At 35.9% G+C, this 17,281-nt stretch overlaps 1 protein-coding gene across 1 annotated transcript in view; it reads right to left on the reverse strand.

Moving 5' to 3' along the window:
- The window catches only part of LOC120340877 (titin-like), a 99,494-nt gene that overhangs the window by 11,997 nt on the left and 70,216 nt on the right, over nucleotides 1-17,281 (reverse strand). The window contains exons 220-280 of the mRNA XM_078115256.1: nucleotides 17,128-17,261; nucleotides 16,701-17,052; nucleotides 16,459-16,619; nucleotides 16,149-16,389; nucleotides 15,881-16,071; nucleotides 15,564-15,750; nucleotides 15,232-15,486; nucleotides 15,021-15,152; nucleotides 14,758-14,939; nucleotides 14,495-14,690; nucleotides 14,083-14,417; nucleotides 13,728-13,879; nucleotides 13,541-13,651; nucleotides 13,168-13,458; nucleotides 12,789-13,088; nucleotides 12,492-12,672; nucleotides 12,284-12,405; nucleotides 11,765-12,103; nucleotides 11,532-11,681; nucleotides 11,291-11,455; nucleotides 11,024-11,208; nucleotides 10,800-10,902; nucleotides 10,289-10,720; nucleotides 10,060-10,206; nucleotides 9,674-9,974; nucleotides 9,399-9,603; nucleotides 9,088-9,304; nucleotides 8,839-9,015; nucleotides 8,563-8,714; nucleotides 8,198-8,488; nucleotides 7,875-8,124; nucleotides 7,588-7,785; nucleotides 7,377-7,514; nucleotides 7,118-7,296; nucleotides 6,728-7,031; nucleotides 6,441-6,644; nucleotides 5,964-6,353; nucleotides 5,750-5,890; nucleotides 5,421-5,567; nucleotides 5,146-5,333; nucleotides 4,950-5,061; nucleotides 4,682-4,876; nucleotides 4,388-4,592; nucleotides 4,118-4,317; nucleotides 3,936-4,045; nucleotides 3,671-3,851; nucleotides 3,346-3,490; nucleotides 3,098-3,252; nucleotides 2,864-3,011; nucleotides 2,631-2,794; nucleotides 2,400-2,550; nucleotides 2,198-2,321; nucleotides 1,977-2,100; nucleotides 1,700-1,897; nucleotides 1,451-1,613; nucleotides 1,211-1,367; nucleotides 1,022-1,124; nucleotides 784-948; nucleotides 555-702; nucleotides 318-454; nucleotides 72-246 (exon numbers count right to left, since the gene is read on the reverse strand). Of these exons, the coding sequence (XP_077971382.1) occupies nucleotides 72-246; nucleotides 318-454; nucleotides 555-702; nucleotides 784-948; nucleotides 1,022-1,124; nucleotides 1,211-1,367; nucleotides 1,451-1,613; nucleotides 1,700-1,897; nucleotides 1,977-2,100; nucleotides 2,198-2,321; nucleotides 2,400-2,550; nucleotides 2,631-2,794; nucleotides 2,864-3,011; nucleotides 3,098-3,252; nucleotides 3,346-3,490; nucleotides 3,671-3,851; nucleotides 3,936-4,045; nucleotides 4,118-4,317; nucleotides 4,388-4,592; nucleotides 4,682-4,876; nucleotides 4,950-5,061; nucleotides 5,146-5,333; nucleotides 5,421-5,567; nucleotides 5,750-5,890; nucleotides 5,964-6,353; nucleotides 6,441-6,644; nucleotides 6,728-7,031; nucleotides 7,118-7,296; nucleotides 7,377-7,514; nucleotides 7,588-7,785; nucleotides 7,875-8,124; nucleotides 8,198-8,488; nucleotides 8,563-8,714; nucleotides 8,839-9,015; nucleotides 9,088-9,304; nucleotides 9,399-9,603; nucleotides 9,674-9,974; nucleotides 10,060-10,206; nucleotides 10,289-10,720; nucleotides 10,800-10,902; nucleotides 11,024-11,208; nucleotides 11,291-11,455; nucleotides 11,532-11,681; nucleotides 11,765-12,103; nucleotides 12,284-12,405; nucleotides 12,492-12,672; nucleotides 12,789-13,088; nucleotides 13,168-13,458; nucleotides 13,541-13,651; nucleotides 13,728-13,879; nucleotides 14,083-14,417; nucleotides 14,495-14,690; nucleotides 14,758-14,939; nucleotides 15,021-15,152; nucleotides 15,232-15,486; nucleotides 15,564-15,750; nucleotides 15,881-16,071; nucleotides 16,149-16,389; nucleotides 16,459-16,619; nucleotides 16,701-17,052; nucleotides 17,128-17,261 (11,786 nt within the window). The remainder of the gene's footprint in view (nucleotides 1-71; nucleotides 247-317; nucleotides 455-554; nucleotides 703-783; nucleotides 949-1,021; nucleotides 1,125-1,210; nucleotides 1,368-1,450; nucleotides 1,614-1,699; nucleotides 1,898-1,976; nucleotides 2,101-2,197; nucleotides 2,322-2,399; nucleotides 2,551-2,630; nucleotides 2,795-2,863; nucleotides 3,012-3,097; nucleotides 3,253-3,345; nucleotides 3,491-3,670; nucleotides 3,852-3,935; nucleotides 4,046-4,117; nucleotides 4,318-4,387; nucleotides 4,593-4,681; nucleotides 4,877-4,949; nucleotides 5,062-5,145; nucleotides 5,334-5,420; nucleotides 5,568-5,749; nucleotides 5,891-5,963; nucleotides 6,354-6,440; nucleotides 6,645-6,727; nucleotides 7,032-7,117; nucleotides 7,297-7,376; nucleotides 7,515-7,587; nucleotides 7,786-7,874; nucleotides 8,125-8,197; nucleotides 8,489-8,562; nucleotides 8,715-8,838; nucleotides 9,016-9,087; nucleotides 9,305-9,398; nucleotides 9,604-9,673; nucleotides 9,975-10,059; nucleotides 10,207-10,288; nucleotides 10,721-10,799; nucleotides 10,903-11,023; nucleotides 11,209-11,290; nucleotides 11,456-11,531; nucleotides 11,682-11,764; nucleotides 12,104-12,283; nucleotides 12,406-12,491; nucleotides 12,673-12,788; nucleotides 13,089-13,167; nucleotides 13,459-13,540; nucleotides 13,652-13,727; nucleotides 13,880-14,082; nucleotides 14,418-14,494; nucleotides 14,691-14,757; nucleotides 14,940-15,020; nucleotides 15,153-15,231; nucleotides 15,487-15,563; nucleotides 15,751-15,880; nucleotides 16,072-16,148; nucleotides 16,390-16,458; nucleotides 16,620-16,700; nucleotides 17,053-17,127; nucleotides 17,262-17,281) is intronic.

Consider the following 17,281-nt stretch of genomic DNA (forward strand, 5'->3'; position numbering starts at 1 on the left):
AATGAGCTATATTAGAACAAGCTAATTCTGATAAGATACTTAATATTTATACGAGTTGTTGCAGTGTTTACCTCGTGACAGTGTCACTAACAACTGTCCAGTTGCGTCCGTGTGTTTCTTTTCTTTCAACCTTGTAGTTGGTAATCATGGCTCCTCCATCATACAATGGTGGTTGCCATGTAAGTACTAAAGAATTACCGGTAACTTCTGCAAAGTCAACAGGTCCAGTTGGAGATGAAGGAACATCTAAAAAAAGGTAAATAGGTTATAATATAGAAATTGTAAGTATTGTGTTTAAGTAACAAGACAATTCTTACCAAGAATAGTTACAATCACGATTTCACTGGTCTTTCCAACGTCATTTGTTGCAGTCAATTTGTATTCGCCCAAATCTTCCACTTTGGCTTCCTTTATTGCTAGAGTTGTTACACCATCATCAGTAGCGAAGTTTATTCTTAATCAAACATAAAATATTAAAATTCAATGACAAAACCTTAGACCTATGAGTATAAATAGTACAAAATATTTCATTTGATTCATTGATTTTTACCCACCTTTTAGATTGCTCCAAAGCAGCAGCATTTTTGTGCCAAGTGATGGCTGGTTGTGGTCTTCCACAGACTGAAAATTTCAGTAAGATATCCTCACCCCCCTTTATGCTTACGTGCTTTGAAGAGTCGATAATTTTGATTGCAGGTTTTTCTAGAAGTAATGATTGATTAGTAGAATATATAAAATTGCAAAAATAAATAGTAATAATATGCAAACAAATAGAAATTTTACCTGGTTGTTCTTTAATGGTGACAGATGACAGTAATTCTTTCGGTTCTCCAAATCCACTGGCATTTTTTGCTTTTACTCTAAAAAAGTAATCTTTTCCCTCCTTGAGACCTTTTACTACATGCTTCAGCTGAGATGTGCTTCCTGCATTTTTCCATTTGTCAGTGTCTAAAAGTGGGTTATATTGATGTAGATACTTGTCTGGTTGAAGTTTAACCAAAATTACATTTATTATACTTACCTTTCTCTTTTACTTCGAGTTGATATCCTTCAATAGGTGTTCCTCCATCTTGGCAAGGTGACTTCCAAAGCAAGGTTACACTATTGTTGGTAATATCTGTAACCTGTGTAATTTTTGAACGTAAGCAATGACAATTCAAATAATGAAAATTTTTGAAAAAAACAGTTTTTAAAATTTGAGTACATTTACCTCTATACTTGCTGGCGGTGAAGGTTGCTCACACGCCAAAACAGATTTTTCAGTTTCTTGTTCTTCTCCAACTCCAAACTCATTTTCTGGTGTTACTTTGAAATAATATCTTACTCCCTCTTGAAGACCATCAACTTTAAATAATGTTGAAGTGCATCTGAAACGATGATGCATTAGAAAATAAACAAACTAAACTCTCTGCACATATTCTTCTTCAAAATGTGATCCCCAATCACAAACCTATTCTCAACAGTGTTCCATGTCCGTCTTGTCTGTTCACGCCTTTCGATAACGTAGCTTTTAACATCACTACCACCAACAATTTCTGGTGATTTCCATGATATTGTCACAGAGCTCTTTGTGACTTCTTCTATTTCAAGAGTAGATACTTTTCCTGGGGTATCTACAAATGTTTAAGTAGAAAAAACGTTAAACCTTCTTTTCCAAAATGCAGATACTACATTATATGATTGATTTATTTAACCTCACCTAATACTTTAACTGTGATATTAGCTTCTTTTCTGCCAGAAGAATTTTCTGCTGTAACGGTGTATATTCCTGCATCATAACGATCACATTTTGCAATCTTTAAAACACTGGATTTTGGATGACCCTCTATTGTTGATCTTTCATCTAAATCTTCGCCACAAGGTGTTTTCGACCAAGTGACAGAAGGAACTGGGCGACCTGAAATAAGGAAAAAAAACAATTGGTTGATACAGAAATCCTAAGTTACACAGGGATTATTAAACATGTTGATACTGACCTGTGATTCCAACATGTAAGATCAGAGACCTTCCTGCTTTCACACATAGGACTTTATTCAGATTTTCAGAGAGTTCAATAGCAGGCTCTTCGAGAATGTCTTTAGTCACTATTGGGTCAGATATCTGTTTTTTTGAAAAATACATCAAATATAAAATGAATTTTAAAATAAGCAATAGACGATATACCGTTCCATGACAATTTAGTTATGAATTCACATACCTTTGCTGGCACTTCACTTTCAGATATTTCATTTACAGCAAACACTCTGAAAATGTATTCACGACCCTTCGTCAATCCTACAACATTATATTCCATTGCTTTTATGTATTTGGATTTGTGAACCCTGTTAATATACCAAGTATTATTCGATGCCAGTTCATTTTGCTAATGAGAAGAGGAGGTAGCTATTACAAATACTCACTTTTCCCAATTTTCTTCTTCATCAGTTACACTTTCAGCCATTTCTAAAATATATCCATCAATTGGACAGCCACCATCATATGTAGGGACACTCCAAGCAAGACTGATACTACAATTTGTAATATTTGTTACTCTTAAACGTGCTGGAGCAGCTGTAAACATTAAAGTTTTTTTTTTTAGAATATAATATTTTATCATATCACTAGATGCCATTTTCTTATCAATATTTTACCTGGAGGATAAAGAGGTTCTTGCACTTTAGTTGGAATGCTGGCGTCACTAAATGCTCCCAACCCAGCAGCATTTTCCGCACACACTCTGAACTCGAAATATGACAAGTGACGCAGGCTTGTGACATTGTATCGAAGATCAGATAATGACTTGTCCTTTGTACATCTAGAAATTATAACATATATTACAATCACCATGCACTGTTGATTAAAATATTACGAGAACCATAGTTACCTGATCCATCGTCCCTGTGGTTGTCTTCTTTCAACAATATAGTTGGTGATATTAGACCCACCATCACTGTCCGGTCTTGTCCATATAATGCAAACAGAATCTTTGGTCGTTGAAATAACTTCTGGAGCACCGGGAGCCTCTGGAACATCTGAAGTATTTACAATACTTTTTAAGTAAGACACTTGCAAGGTTTGGAAGTCATATTGAAAACAGCCTCGTACTAATAAAACTTACTGAATTGATTTTTGGCAACAATGTTCGATGACAACAATGCAGGTCCAATGCCATACTTGTTTACAGCGGACACTCTGAACATATACTCACTACCAGACATTAATTTCTTTACAGCACAACTGGTCTTTTCCAATGTTTCGTAAACTGGTACCCAACTGTTTAAAAAAGAATTATGAATTTAGAAATCCATATTCAAATAAAAAAAATCCCTTTTTTAAATCTGCTAATCCCCCATGGATATTACTTGCCTTATTCGAGACATGTCCTTCTTCTCAACAATATAGTGAGTGATTTCTGCTCCGCCATCTTCTATAGGTGGATTCCATGACAGACGGCAAAAATCTTTTGCAATTTGGGGGAATGCAACAGGTCCCACAGGAGCACTTGGTTTGCCTGAAAAAAAATTCATTAAATTCTATTTAACACATTACATTAATTGATTATGAATTAGGTCAGGTTAAATAGTTGTATAATTTAGGATAATAGCATCAATTAAACAATAATCCCTCATTTTCAAGAACCAAATAACTGTTTTTAATGTTTCACACAAAAATGTTCGGAAAAGGCACTAACCAAGAATCTTGACATTTATTGTTGTTTTCTTCTCTCCACAGTTATTGCGCAAAACTATTGCATATTTGGCAGTATCTTCACGCTGGCAGTCTTTAATACATAAAGCTGAAGTCTTGGATGTAGATATAATTTTGATTCGATTAATATTCTCCAATTCTCTATCTCCTTTAAACCAAGTTACCTAAAATTCGAATATGATAATAAAATAAAATGAGAAAATTTTGTTGGAAGTAATTTCATGAATGGAAAAGTTCATTGTACTTACAGTTGGTGTCGGCTTTCCTGCAATCTCTGCCTCTAACCGTAACAAGTTTGCAGCTCTTACTTTGATGACATCAGACATAAGGCTGCTGTCAAGCTCAATTGTCGGTGGAACTAGAGAAAATAATATTATTCGAAGCATGGAAATAAAAAAATTGCATAAAAATTTGTTAACAATAGACTTACCATTATTGGGCTGACATTGAATGGGTCCAAGAATTTCCGAAGGCGTACTAATTGTTCCAATCTCATTCTTTGCCATTACTCTGAATTCGTATTTGTCAGCTGGAGCAAGTCCACCAACTTCAAATGTACACGCAGCGACATTACTGAAGTTACATTTCAGCCAGCGGCCATTGGGAACATGGCGACGTTCAATATTATACCTGATAAAAGCATCATTTAATAACGCAAAAAAAGACCGAAATGCACTGATTATTTTAAAGTAACACCCACCCGATAATCTTGCTGCCTCCATCAACTGTGGGAGGCTTCCATGCAAGCAAGATTGTGTGAGCAGACATTTCTAATACTTCGAGATTGCTTGGCATTCCCACTACACTAATTGCGACAACAAAGTCAGTTTCTTCACTAGGCTTTCCGATGCCCGCAGCATTTTCAGCTAAGACTCTGAATTGATACTCCAGGCTTTCAGTAAGTCCTGTTTCAAACAGAAAAATGCATAAATATACAGTTCAAAAAAATCACATTAAAATGTACTTGAATGATGCTCAATGTTAAAATGCTCACCCTGTGTGGTATAACTTTTAGATTTGATTATTTCATTATTGACTTTTTGCCAGAGCGTTGAATGCTTTTCTTTCTTTTCAACATGGTATCCTATTACGGGACTGCCACCATCTTGTACAGGATCATCCCAAGCTAGACTTACAGAATCTTGAGTTGCCCCAAGAACACGCGGTAATCCAGGCTGTTTAGGTTGAGCTGTAAATAAAAAATTTGTGTCAAGTTTTTTGCAAAAACAAACATGACCAAACAATATTTTCACAGCACATACTGTATTGGTGATCTGCTCGGCAAATTTCAGAGACTAGAGGATCTCCCAAGCCAAATCTGGTTTCAGCAGTAACCCTGAACTGGTATTGAGTATATCGCATCAATTCTTTGATCTGGAAAACAAAACAGTGTTATGTTACATATCATGTTTCATTGAATAGAAAATATCTTTTCACAGAACTAGTATTTAAATATACCTTTATAGTTGTCCTAGTAGTGCTTGGATTATAGTTTGTCCAAGTAGATCTACCAAATTCTCTGAAATCAACACTATAATTTGAGATGTCACATCCTCCATTTTCTTTTGGTGGTTCCCAAGATATTGTAATGGAGTCTGCAGTGATGTTAGAAAATTCAATCGGACCAGATGGTGGACCGGGTTTATCTGTAAATAGTCGAAAAAATGATAGCAAGTGGATGAATGAATATAAAACCACTTTATAGATATAAATATCTTTTATATACCACTTACCAAGCACAACGACTTGTATGATGCTGCTTTTTTCACCATGTTCATTTGTAAGTTTCAATTGGTAAGGTCCAGTATCCGACTTCTTTGCATTTTTTACAACAAGCACTGTATTTTCTTCATTGGTAGATATGAATACTCTGTCACTCTCTAAACATTGATACGAAAATATGATTTATTGAATAGTTAAGAATAACATGAAATAGTATTTTTCTTCCATGAAATTCCATTAAATAGCAAGTACACTTGTCTGCTTTTGACAGATCATGTAAACTTAAAAATTAATAAACAGTATTCTGTGTACAAAAATGTGAAACTCTGATTTGAATTACCTTTCAGAACCTCATCTTTAAAACTCCAGAGAGCTTTAGGTACTGGAGCACCAAATATGGGAATGTCCATCTTTATAGTAGATCCTGCTTTTGCAGAAATCGTTCCATTGTAGATCGATTTAAGGTCCAGGCTGGGTGGAACTGCAAAATAATTTATAGTTATATATGTATATTTTTTTACTTTCTGATTCAAATTTCAGAAAATCATTATTACCTTGTTTCTCTTTTGTAATCACAGTTGAGAATGCATATCGTGGTTCACCAACTCCAGCACTATTACGAGCTTTAACTCTCATTTCATACTCAGTTTCCTGTTTCAAGTTATTTACAGTGTATTTGAAAGTGCCTTGTTTCACTTGAGCACATTCAAAAAATTTATCGGATCCCTTCTCAGCTATTTCTAATATGTAACCAGTAATACGAGAACCACCATCATGATGAGGCTTAGTCCATGTTGCAGTGATCGAATTTTTTGTAACATCGATGAGATCCAGGCGGTCGGGCATTGAAGGTACCTCCGTGACAGTTATGTCTTCATTTAGTTGTTTCGGGACTCCAATACCATATTCATTTTCAGGAATAATACGGAACGAGTATGCTGATCCTATAGGAAATAATGGAATTGTAAAAAATATCTTCTCAATATTTGCAGTATTAAAGATGAATGCTCAAGATATGACAACCATCTCACCTTCTTGGAGTCTTTCGATTTTGAATGAGGTTTTTGAACATTTCGTAGTGACGGCTTGCCAACTTCTACGAGATGCTTCTCGTTTTTCAACTATATAGTTTCTAACATGAGCTCCACCGTCATTGATAGGTGCTTCCCATGTTAGAGTAACAGAATCACGACTCACATCCTTGCAGGCAATTGCACCAACAGGTCCAGGAGAATCTGTTGAGATTTAATCCAAATTTAATTGCTTCTTTTTCTCACTAATTTCACAAATGCATTCTATATTAAAGAAATTCCGTTACCTAGGATCTTCACAGATAAATTGAGCTGCTCTTCTCCAGCGCTGTTTTCCAGCATTAGAATGTATTTTCCGGAATCATCTCTGGTTGTGGACTGAACGAGCAATTCGCTGGAGTAACTGGTGTTTATTATTTCTGTAGATTCATTCAGTTTTGACCCTTCTTTGTTCCATTTAATAGTTGGACGAGGACGGCCATGATACAGGACAAAGAGGCGTAAGACTCCTCCAGCCTTCACAGCATAACTAGATTTAAAATCTGCATCTATTTGAAAGCTGGGTGGTTCAATTTTGTCCACAGCTACAACCTGTAATATTCATTCAATTCATTTAAAAAGAGTGATGCATTGAAATAAAACACCTACATTGTATTAAAATAGAAAATTGCACAAACCTTCCCACAAATTTGTGTTGGTTCTCCAGTTCCTGCAGCATTTACAGCTGATACTCTTACATGATATTCCTTTCCTGGAATAAGATTTGGAACTATATATTTGCAGTCACAGATGAGATCTTCATTAATTCTTTGCCAATCTTCCTTGTTCTCATCTCCAGACGTACTGTCAACTTGTTCTGTCAATAACATATGATTTTACATGAAATACCCCAATCAGAAAAAAAACATATTAGAATAAATTGGTAGAGTATTTCACCTTCATTTATGAGTTTAACCTCTGCCAAGTACCCAATTATAACACTGCCGCCATCACATGGAGGCGGTGTCCAAACTATTGCTGCTGTTGTGCTGGTAGTATCAGTGACACGAACAATTCCAGGTGCATCAGGTTCACCTAAAAATCCATTACATGACGATTTCATAATTTTGCAAAAAAAAAAAATCAACATTTATGACTGATGACTTACATATTGGCTCACGGCATACCATCATGGCAGATGGTTCGCTTGGTTCACTTATTCCTGCAGCATTTTCAGCAAACACCCTGAACTCATAGGAGTTGTTTTCTGTCAAATCAGGCACAATAAATGTAAATTCTTTGATTGGTTTTTGTGTTACTTTGATCCATCTTGTGCTTCTCTTTTCTTTTCGTTCAATGTGGTAACCTTAAATATTAAATTAAAATATTAGTTTAAACATAAGCCACCAATTTTTTTTTCAATTCTTCACAAAAAAAACATGAACTCTGGTTTACCAATAATTATGTTTCCTCCATCATTGACTGGTTCTGTAAACGTGATTGTAATGCTGTCTTCATCGGAGGTGACATATGTTGGCTGTCCTGGTGCGTCAGGAATAACATAGGAGACCTTAGTGACAACTGGTTCTGAAACCAATCCAGAACTGACTCCGAACTTATTTTGTGAAAAGATTCGGAATTGATATTCATGATTTTTCACCAATCGGTTAACAGTGTATGAAGTTGATGTGCAGTTGGCAGTCACCTTAATATACAGATGCATAAATGTTAGGTAAAAAACACAAAAATGAATCGCATTGCAATAAAATTATACTTACAAATGACCAGCTTAATCTTGAAGTTTCTCTTTTTTCTATGATATAATTCTCAACATTTGCACCCCCATCATCCTCAGATCGTTTCCATGACAATGTGACAGAGGTATTATCAACAGCACTGAAATCAACTGGCCCAACTGGACAAGATGGTTTGTCAAGTATTTCAACAGCACAGTCCATGGAAGCAGATGAACAAGCATTCCTCACACAAACTTCATATTTGCCACTGTTCATTCGCTCAGTATTCTTTACTATCAATGTAGTATTTGTCTTTTCATTTATAATATCCACCTAAATCATAACAGCCAAAATTACATAATTATATTCAATGCAAATAACATTAATAAGTGACATTCAATAATCACCTGTGCATTTGGCACTAACTCTCTGCCATTGTGATTCCATGTTATTTTGGGACTTGGTTTACCAGTGACCACAGCTTTCAGTTTTAGGACTGTTCCAGATTTGATAGTAACACCATCCAATATGTCAGTGTCCAACATTACAGTAGGCGGTTCTGTGTAAAAAGGAGTTTAATCCTTATTGAGCTTAATATTATGCCTCAGCTAGTCATGAATAGACGTTATAGAGAAATATCAGCAAAAAATTACACGATTTTCTATCATTCCACAATAACTTACTGTAGTCATCCCTGCATACTATTTCCGCACTCGTTTTTGAAGGTTTACTAACAGTTCCACACATGTTCCTTGCCATAACTCTGAACTGGTAAGATTCTCCAGAACTTAGAGCAGATACAGTGATGCTGCATTCTTGGATGGCTTTGTAGTTGCATTTCAACCATCGACCATTTTCACCTGGACAAGGTAAGGATTGTGTAATACAAGAATATTGCAAGGCATCATAAATTTTATAATTTTTATACATACCATTACGCTTCTCCAGTATGTAACCAGCAATCTCAGAACCACCATCATAGGTAGGTGGTGTCCAAGATAATGTTATGGAATCTCTGGTGGTATCAGTACATGTTGGACAACCAGGAGAGCCGACTGGATTCTGTGCTATTGTGAAGTTACTAGGATCACTTGGTTTACTGAATCCAGCTTTATTGCATGCGATAACCCGATATTGGTATTCTAAACCCTGCGAAGTAATAAATATTGAAAAAAATACATTAAATATGAACTATATATAGATAAATATTTATTGCAAGCCCAACACCATGTTCATTTCAAACCTCTGTTAGATTAGATGCCTCAAACTCTTGTTCTTGTGTTAGCGAACTGGTCATTCTGGTCCATAAAAATGCATCTCTTTCTTTGCGCTCAATGTGATAACCGAGTATTTTTGATCCTCCATCTGTGTGACATTTACCCCATACAATAGTCATAGAAGATGCAGAAGCTTCAATTACTTCAGGTTGTGGAGGTAGGCTGGGAACTCTGCAAAATGAACAATTGTTAGAAAATCGACTAAGTTAACTAGGTAATATAAGATTATTAGTTTACAAACCTGAATGGATGTCTTGCAACCACCCGATCCGACAGCGTAAATTCTCCAAGGCCATATTTATTTTCAGCTGCGACACGGAAAATGTATTCACTCTTTGTGACAAGTTTTGATGCAGTAATTGCCTCCCCAACACAGTTGGCACTAACGGATGTCCATTTATCATTGCCAGTTACTTTCTTTTCAATAACATAGTTGGTGACTTCTGACCCGCCATCATCTTCAGGTGGAGACCATTTCAAAACAGTGCTATCAGCAGTGATATCAACAAATTCAATAACGCCTTTGATCTTCTTTGGTACACCTTAGTAGAAAAATAAAATAGGATAAAAAATTATCACATTATTTATTGATGAATAAATTATGAGCAATCATTAAAAGCCACTCACCAAACACATTGACAGTGATACAAACTTCCTTTCGTCCAGCAGAGTTTTCCATTGTTAAGAAGTACTGGCCAGAATCTGAGCAAGTCAAGTCCTTTATCACAAGCATAGCAACATCTTTTGTCCTTTCATACATCAACTTTTCGCTTTCTGTATGAACGTAAATGCAAAAGATTTAAAAAACAAGAGCGTCAGTAATAACCTAAGCAGTCTATGTTAAAATATTACTCACTTTTGATAGGAATTCTGTTCTTCGCCCATGAGATTACAGGACTTGGTTTTCCATAGAATGGTATATCAAGCTGAATCTCATCCCCCTCTCGTGCATTAATAATATCTCCTCTAAGAGAAGTGAGATCTGCTTCCGGTGCAATTGTTACCTCGCGTATTGCAACAGGTCCCATAATTTCCCATTCACTAATACCAGCTTCATTCTCTGCTGCAACATGGAACTCATATCTTGTTCCAGTCTTCAATTTCCCAATGCAAACTTTGGGCTGACTGCTTGTAAGTTGGGTATATTTATCAGAATCCTTTAATGCGTATTTGATATGGTATGTTGAAATACCACTTCCACCATCAGTTTCTGGTTTGAGCCATCCGATAGTAGCACTGGTATTTGACATATCAAGAATCTTCAAATCTTTTACTGTGCTTGGTGTTTCTGTAAAACAATACGATGTGATATTTGATTTCGAAATTGAACTATAATTTATAATTAAAATGTATTTCATAAAACGTACCTGCAGCAACTACAACACAAGATGTCACAGGCAATCCAAGACCTTGGGCATTTTCAGCCATTACTCTGAAAATATAGCTGGCTCCAGTCTTCAAATTACCAATCTAAATTACAAATTCCATTCATTACTAAATTTTATTTCGCTTGTCTAAAGAAAGCTTCTGACATTACCGTACATACAATTCATACCATGTATAACTAAATATACAACCACAAAAAATGTACCTTTAATGTTGTTTTCCTACAATCGCAGGCAACAGGTGCCCATGCCCTCTGTGACGTTTCTCGTTTTTCAATAGTGTAGCTGAATACTTCTGAGCCACCATCAACTTCTGGAACTAGCCAAGATATCTGAGCATATTGTTGTTTTACTTCTTTGATGGAAATTTCTCCAGGCTGCCCAGGAGTATCTAGGAAACGAAAGGAGCAATGTTCGTGATTTGCTAATACACAAATAAATAAAACCTTATGAAAAATATAACCATAACTTACCAAGTATTTTTAGATTGATGAAAGTGTTCACAGATCCACTGTTATTTTTCAATTCGAGAAGATATTTTCCAGAATCATCTCGACAGCAATCTTGAATAACCAATGAAGTCATGCAACCTGTATTTTGTACTTTGAATCGTTGTTGCTCATCATTGTCGACATGTTCTAAAACGATTTTTTTTCAACATTAGATGAGGAATCTAGTCTATTCTGAGTTGAATGGCATAACAAAACTACTTACCTCTTGTCCAAACCATTTTAGGAATAGGTCGACCTCTGACTGGAATATCAAATTTGACCATTTTTCCTGCTTTCACAATTACAGTTTTTCGCAGAGATGCGTCCAAATCAAATTCTGGTGGATACAACTGATCTTCTGGTTTCACTCCACCTGTTAAAATATGATAAAAATAAGAACAAACCTACAGCCGGAAAAAAACCTTTTTTCGAATTTTGTAATCCTCCTTTAATTACCTTTTAAAGTAACTGGGTCGCCAACACCATTTTTGTTAATTGCTGAAACTCTGAAAGTGTAATACTGTTCAGATAACAATTTTTCGACATTGTACAATGCCCTGGGAACATTAGATGCAACAAACGACCAGACTGCCTTTTCAGCAACTGTATCATCAGATTCTTCTTCACTAGTTTCCTCAGACAGCTGCTCATATTCAGTTTTGTCCATGACCTTACTTTCAATTAAATAACCAGTTACATCAGCACCACCATCATATTCTGGTTTGCACCATGCAAGAGTGATGGAATCTTTAGTTGTGTCTTTTACCCATAGATTTTCAGGAGCTTCAGGAACATCTGCATGAAACATCAAGATATAACAGAAAAAATATTAAAAAAATTATCATTATGAAATAAGCATCATTCAAATTTCAAAATTTTGTAAAAAGCAAACACGTACAACTTCACAATACCCGTTTTACTAACATCATGAATTTCTTTTTAATGAATTTTAAACAACTCATACTGAATTTTTACCTGTAGGATCCATTATTACAACAGGGCTACTTGATTTGCTGAATGGTCCAAGACCAGAAATGTTCTGTGCGGCCACTCTGAATTCATATTCCTTTCCAGTTACCAAGCACTCAAGATTGAACCTACAGAAAGAATTTGAACATTACTAATGCAACCAGACACAAATACGAGATAGAAAAAATGTTCACATCTTGAATTAAGGTAATACCTCTGTTCTTTAATAAGATTTTTGCTGCACTTGATCCATCTTGTTCCTTTACGTTCTTTCTTTTCCAAAATGTAACCTTCGACCTCTGCCCAACCAGTAAATTCTGGTTGACACCAAGTCACAGTACATGTTGTATCTGTTACATTTTTAACTTCTGGTTCACTGGGCGCACCAGGTTCAACTGTTAAATGAATAGCATAAAAAAATCAGCCATTTTGCAATATATAAGTCATAAATGTTGAAACACGTTTTTTTGGGTGTTTTTGAAGAAGTTTCATGCTAAGCATATAAACTCACCAACGCTGCTCTTTATTTCAACAGGTTCAGATACTAATGCCTCTCCGACTCCACAGTTATTGACAGGTTGTATGCGGAACTGATATTCGTTATTCTTCATAAGATGCTTAACAGTGTAGGAGCAAGAATCCACGTTATCAGCAACTACAGACCAAGCAATTCTAGATGTTTCTCGCTTTGAAATGATGTAATGTGTGACACTGGAACCACCAGTCTCGATTGGTGGATCCCATGAACATGTCACTGTAGAATCAGTCACATCAGTAAACAAGATCGGTCCAATTGGAGGTCCAGATTTGTCTAAATAAACTTAAGGTGTTAGTCTTAGTTTATACAGGTAAAAAAGTCAATTAATATATACCAATGATACAAGACGAACCTAACACTAGCAGTCTGATTTGTGCTGTTCGCTCGCCACAGTCATTCTTTGCAAAAACATCATAGACACCAGTATCTGCTCTTGAGCAATCCTTAATAAGTAAACTGCTATGATCGTCAGAAGAGTTATCAAGCAAATAGTGTAGACTTTGCTGAATATTTTGACTTTCTTTAGACCATGTCACAACTGGCAAGGGTTTCCCATGAACTTCAACGTGAAGACGTACTGTGGAACCAGCAGACACTTTCAGGCATTGTCGAAGGTGAGGATCTATGTTGAGATGAGGTGGACCTGGAAAGGTACAAATATTTCAGAATACTTTTATGCTGGTAATGAACAATATTGGCATCTTTAAATTTTATTATCAACTTACGCATATCATCTTCACATTTGATATCTCCTGTGCTTTCAGATGGTTCACTAAATACACCAGCCGCATTTTTAGCAATCACTCTAAATTCATATTCATCTCCAGTATTTAATCCTGCAATAAATTTAGATCATAATGCGAAGTAGTAGTGTATAGATATAAAAATTCTAATTATTAAAGTACCACCCACCAGTAATTGTGAATTCTTTATCAGGTATTAGGTTGAAACTAGCTTTTGTCCATCTTCCTAATGGAACATCTCGTTTCTCTACTATGTATCCAACTATTCGCTGTCCGCCATCATACTCCGGTTTATCCCACCGAATGGTGCATGTAGAACAACTAAAGTTTTTATCATAACGTTGAAAATTACTAACATTTGTACTGATTTTGTGGTCCTCCAAATATAATTGATAACTGTTTTAATATCATAAAGTATAACAATTTGGTCAAAATATCAGCAGCAATATTATGAATAGCAATAGACGTACTATAAATATATAAAATTTTCCATAATTAAAAAAAAATCAACATCAAAATGTTACCTCAGATCTACAACTTCAACATTATCGGGAGCATCAACAGGATCTCTTGTGAACACTCCATCAAAGACCCTGCTTGGTTTGCTGAAGCCGGCAATATTTTCAGCAAATAATCTGAATTCATATTCAACACCGTCTTTGAGACCAACAGCTTTATACAGTAAACTTTTTAGTGTTGTTCGGTTCAGTCGTTTCCATTCCTTGCTATCTCGTTCTTTACATTCAACATGGTAGCTTGTTATTGCACTGCCACCGTCACCAACTGGTTCTTGCCATTTCACAAGAACAGAGTCTTTGGAAAGAACTTTTACTGAAATGTTTCCTGGCGCTACCGGTACCTAAAAATATAGAAAACATGTTTAAACATAGTGACAAATTAAAGCACTCAATGTCATGTTTTTTCATACAAACATACCTTGAAACTAAGTTTCGGTATAACTGTTGATGTTATCACAGCAGGCCCAATGCCAAATCTGTTAACGGCACGCACTCTGAAATTATACTCTTTGCTTCTAGTAAGATCTGTGCACTTGTATATTGTTCTTACTATTGTGCGTGACAGCTCCTTCCACTGTGGCTCCTCAGAAGTCCGACAATCAACAATGTAAGATCTGAATCAAGTTTAAGTTTGTTATTTTAATCATACCTAATACTCCCACTCACAATTTCAAAACATACCGAATTGCAGATCCTCCATTCATCATCGGGGAGTTCCAGGTCAACACAACAGATTTGTTTGTTACTTCTGTTACCGACAAGTCTTGAATAGCGCCAGGTTTCTCCAATACAATAGCTTTGATGCTTGTGGTTCTAACTCCAGATGAATTTTCGGCTATGATTTCATATTCTCCAGCATCAGCCTAGGAAGAGTTGCAAATACCAGTCAAAAAATCTGATATCAAATTCGTAGACTTAATTTAGTGACTGAATTGTTTACTTACCTGTGTTGTGTCCAATATTTTTAGACGAGCCACTCCAGGTTTATCCTCCATGATAATATTATTAGAAGTTTGAAGAGAATCACCATTACGTTTCCATCCAATTGTAGGCAATGGCTTACCAGCATAAGGAACCTGTGAAATAAATCATTCGAAATTTTTTAACTCGATCTTTCGATAAGAACACATAGAATTCAATTGTAATAAAAAATACCTCTATGGTCATTGTTGATCCAGCTTTAACATAAATAACTCCACAAGCAATAGCGTTAGTGTTCAATGAAGGAGCAATGAAGGTATCCCGAACCACAACCAGTGTGGTAGTTTCTCTTGGATCAGATATTCCAACATCATTAAGAGCCATTACTCTGAATGAGTATTCTTGATTTTCCTTCAGATTTTTCAGAACTGTTTTGGTGTCTTTAAAAGTTCCCTTCTTAACCCATTTGTCTTGCTCTCTATCGAGACACTAGAAAATCAAAAATAAATACTTAGTGCCAGCTAGTTTGATTTCGTTTCAAATAATTAGAATAGAATGAAATATACCTCCAAAATGTAACCATTGATTGGTGATCCTCCATCTTGGTCTGGTCTAGACCACTGCAAACTTACAGAAGAACGTGTGACATCGACTACGTCTAGCTTAGAAGGTGGGTTTGGTGATTCAGATGCTTTAATTGGTCTCTGGGTCTCAACTGAGGTTCCGACGCCTTGCTCATTTTCTGCATATACCCTATTTAAGAAATTATAATGAAACTGATCAAATAAAAATGCGGACTTTTTTATTTATATTTTCGACACCCTTAGTAAAGCAATATTCAGCTTGATGAAAATAAGGAGTGACATCACTCCAATACACCCACTTGAATAAGTAACTTTTTCCAGCATTCAGTGCTATCTTGATGTATGTCTTTTGACATGCTGGAGTGACCGTCGACCAAGTTGTGCGATCAGTTTCTCTTTTCTCAATTACATAGTTACTAATGTGGCATCCACCATCATTTGCTGGAGCATCCCAAGTGAGGAATGCAGAATCTTTACAAACATCTTTGACCTAGGATAAAATTTATTACGGCAATCAATACATGCTCAAAATAACAAATCATTACATGCTTGTGCAATGATAGATACCTCTAGATTTTGACAGGGTCCTGGTGTATCTAGCACTCTGACAAAGCAATTTGTACAGACAGATCCAGAGCTATTTTCAAGAGTGAGAGTGTATTTTCCAGTATCATCTCTTGTAGAATCTGGGACACAAAGCATAGCCCTGAAATATGTTGTGTCAACTTCAAATCTATCAGTACAATCCTCATCATCCTTGGTCCAAGATGCAGAAGGATTTGGTCTGCCTCTAATTGGAATGAAGATTCTGCAAAACAGTTATTTAGTTACATTGCTTTAGTTTGAATATTACGTTCTCAGGTAGCTGACATCATACCTGACAGGGTTTCCTGCTTTCACTGTCATTGTTCTCACTTCCTCTAATATCTCAGGAGCTTCTAGTCTGTCAATTGCTTCAACTGAAATTGGCATTTCAGCATATTCACCAAGTCCAGCAATATTGAAAGCACAAACTTGAAACTTGTATTGCTTTCCAACCTAAAACAGCAAGCAAGGATTGTATTTTATCTCCAAATTATTAAGAGTAATTTTAAAACATTTTTTCTATACCCTTTTTACCTCTAAATCAGCAATTGTACAACTACAAGTTTTCACTCCGGAGTCAGGTGTGCATTGCACCCATTCTTCATCATCAATACCATCAACAATCATTTCAACATGATATCCCAGTATTTGAGAGCCGCCATCTTCTTCTGGTGGAGTCCAAGATAATGATATAGAGGTAGCTGTAGTATCACAAACTCTTGGAATACCAGGAGCATCTGGAACATCGATAGGGTCCAGGCACATAGTAGGGGCAGTAGGTTCTGATGGTTCACTTAAACCAGCTAGATTTTCAGCAGTAACTCTAAACTCGTACTCATGTTGTTCCTTGAGACTTGATACTTTGCAATGCAGGTCTTTTATTAATCTAAAAATACACATAATCTTTTTGTATCGCTTATTCAAAAAATTGTCAAGAATTGTTTTATCAATAAGCACTTACCCTTTAACCGCAGTCCTCCATCGTTTTGACAGTTTATCTTTGCATTCAATGAAATAACCAATAATTTCACTACCACCGTCCGTTGTTGGTTTCATCCAGGTTAAAACCGCACTGTTCTGTGTTGTACTTGTAACCTAAAATACAAGATTCATTT

Source organism: Styela clava, chromosome 1, assembly GCF_964204865.1.
Source record: "Styela clava chromosome 1, kaStyClav1.hap1.2, whole genome shotgun sequence".
In the NCBI taxonomy this organism is placed as follows: domain Eukaryota; kingdom Metazoa; phylum Chordata; class Ascidiacea; order Stolidobranchia; family Styelidae; genus Styela; species Styela clava.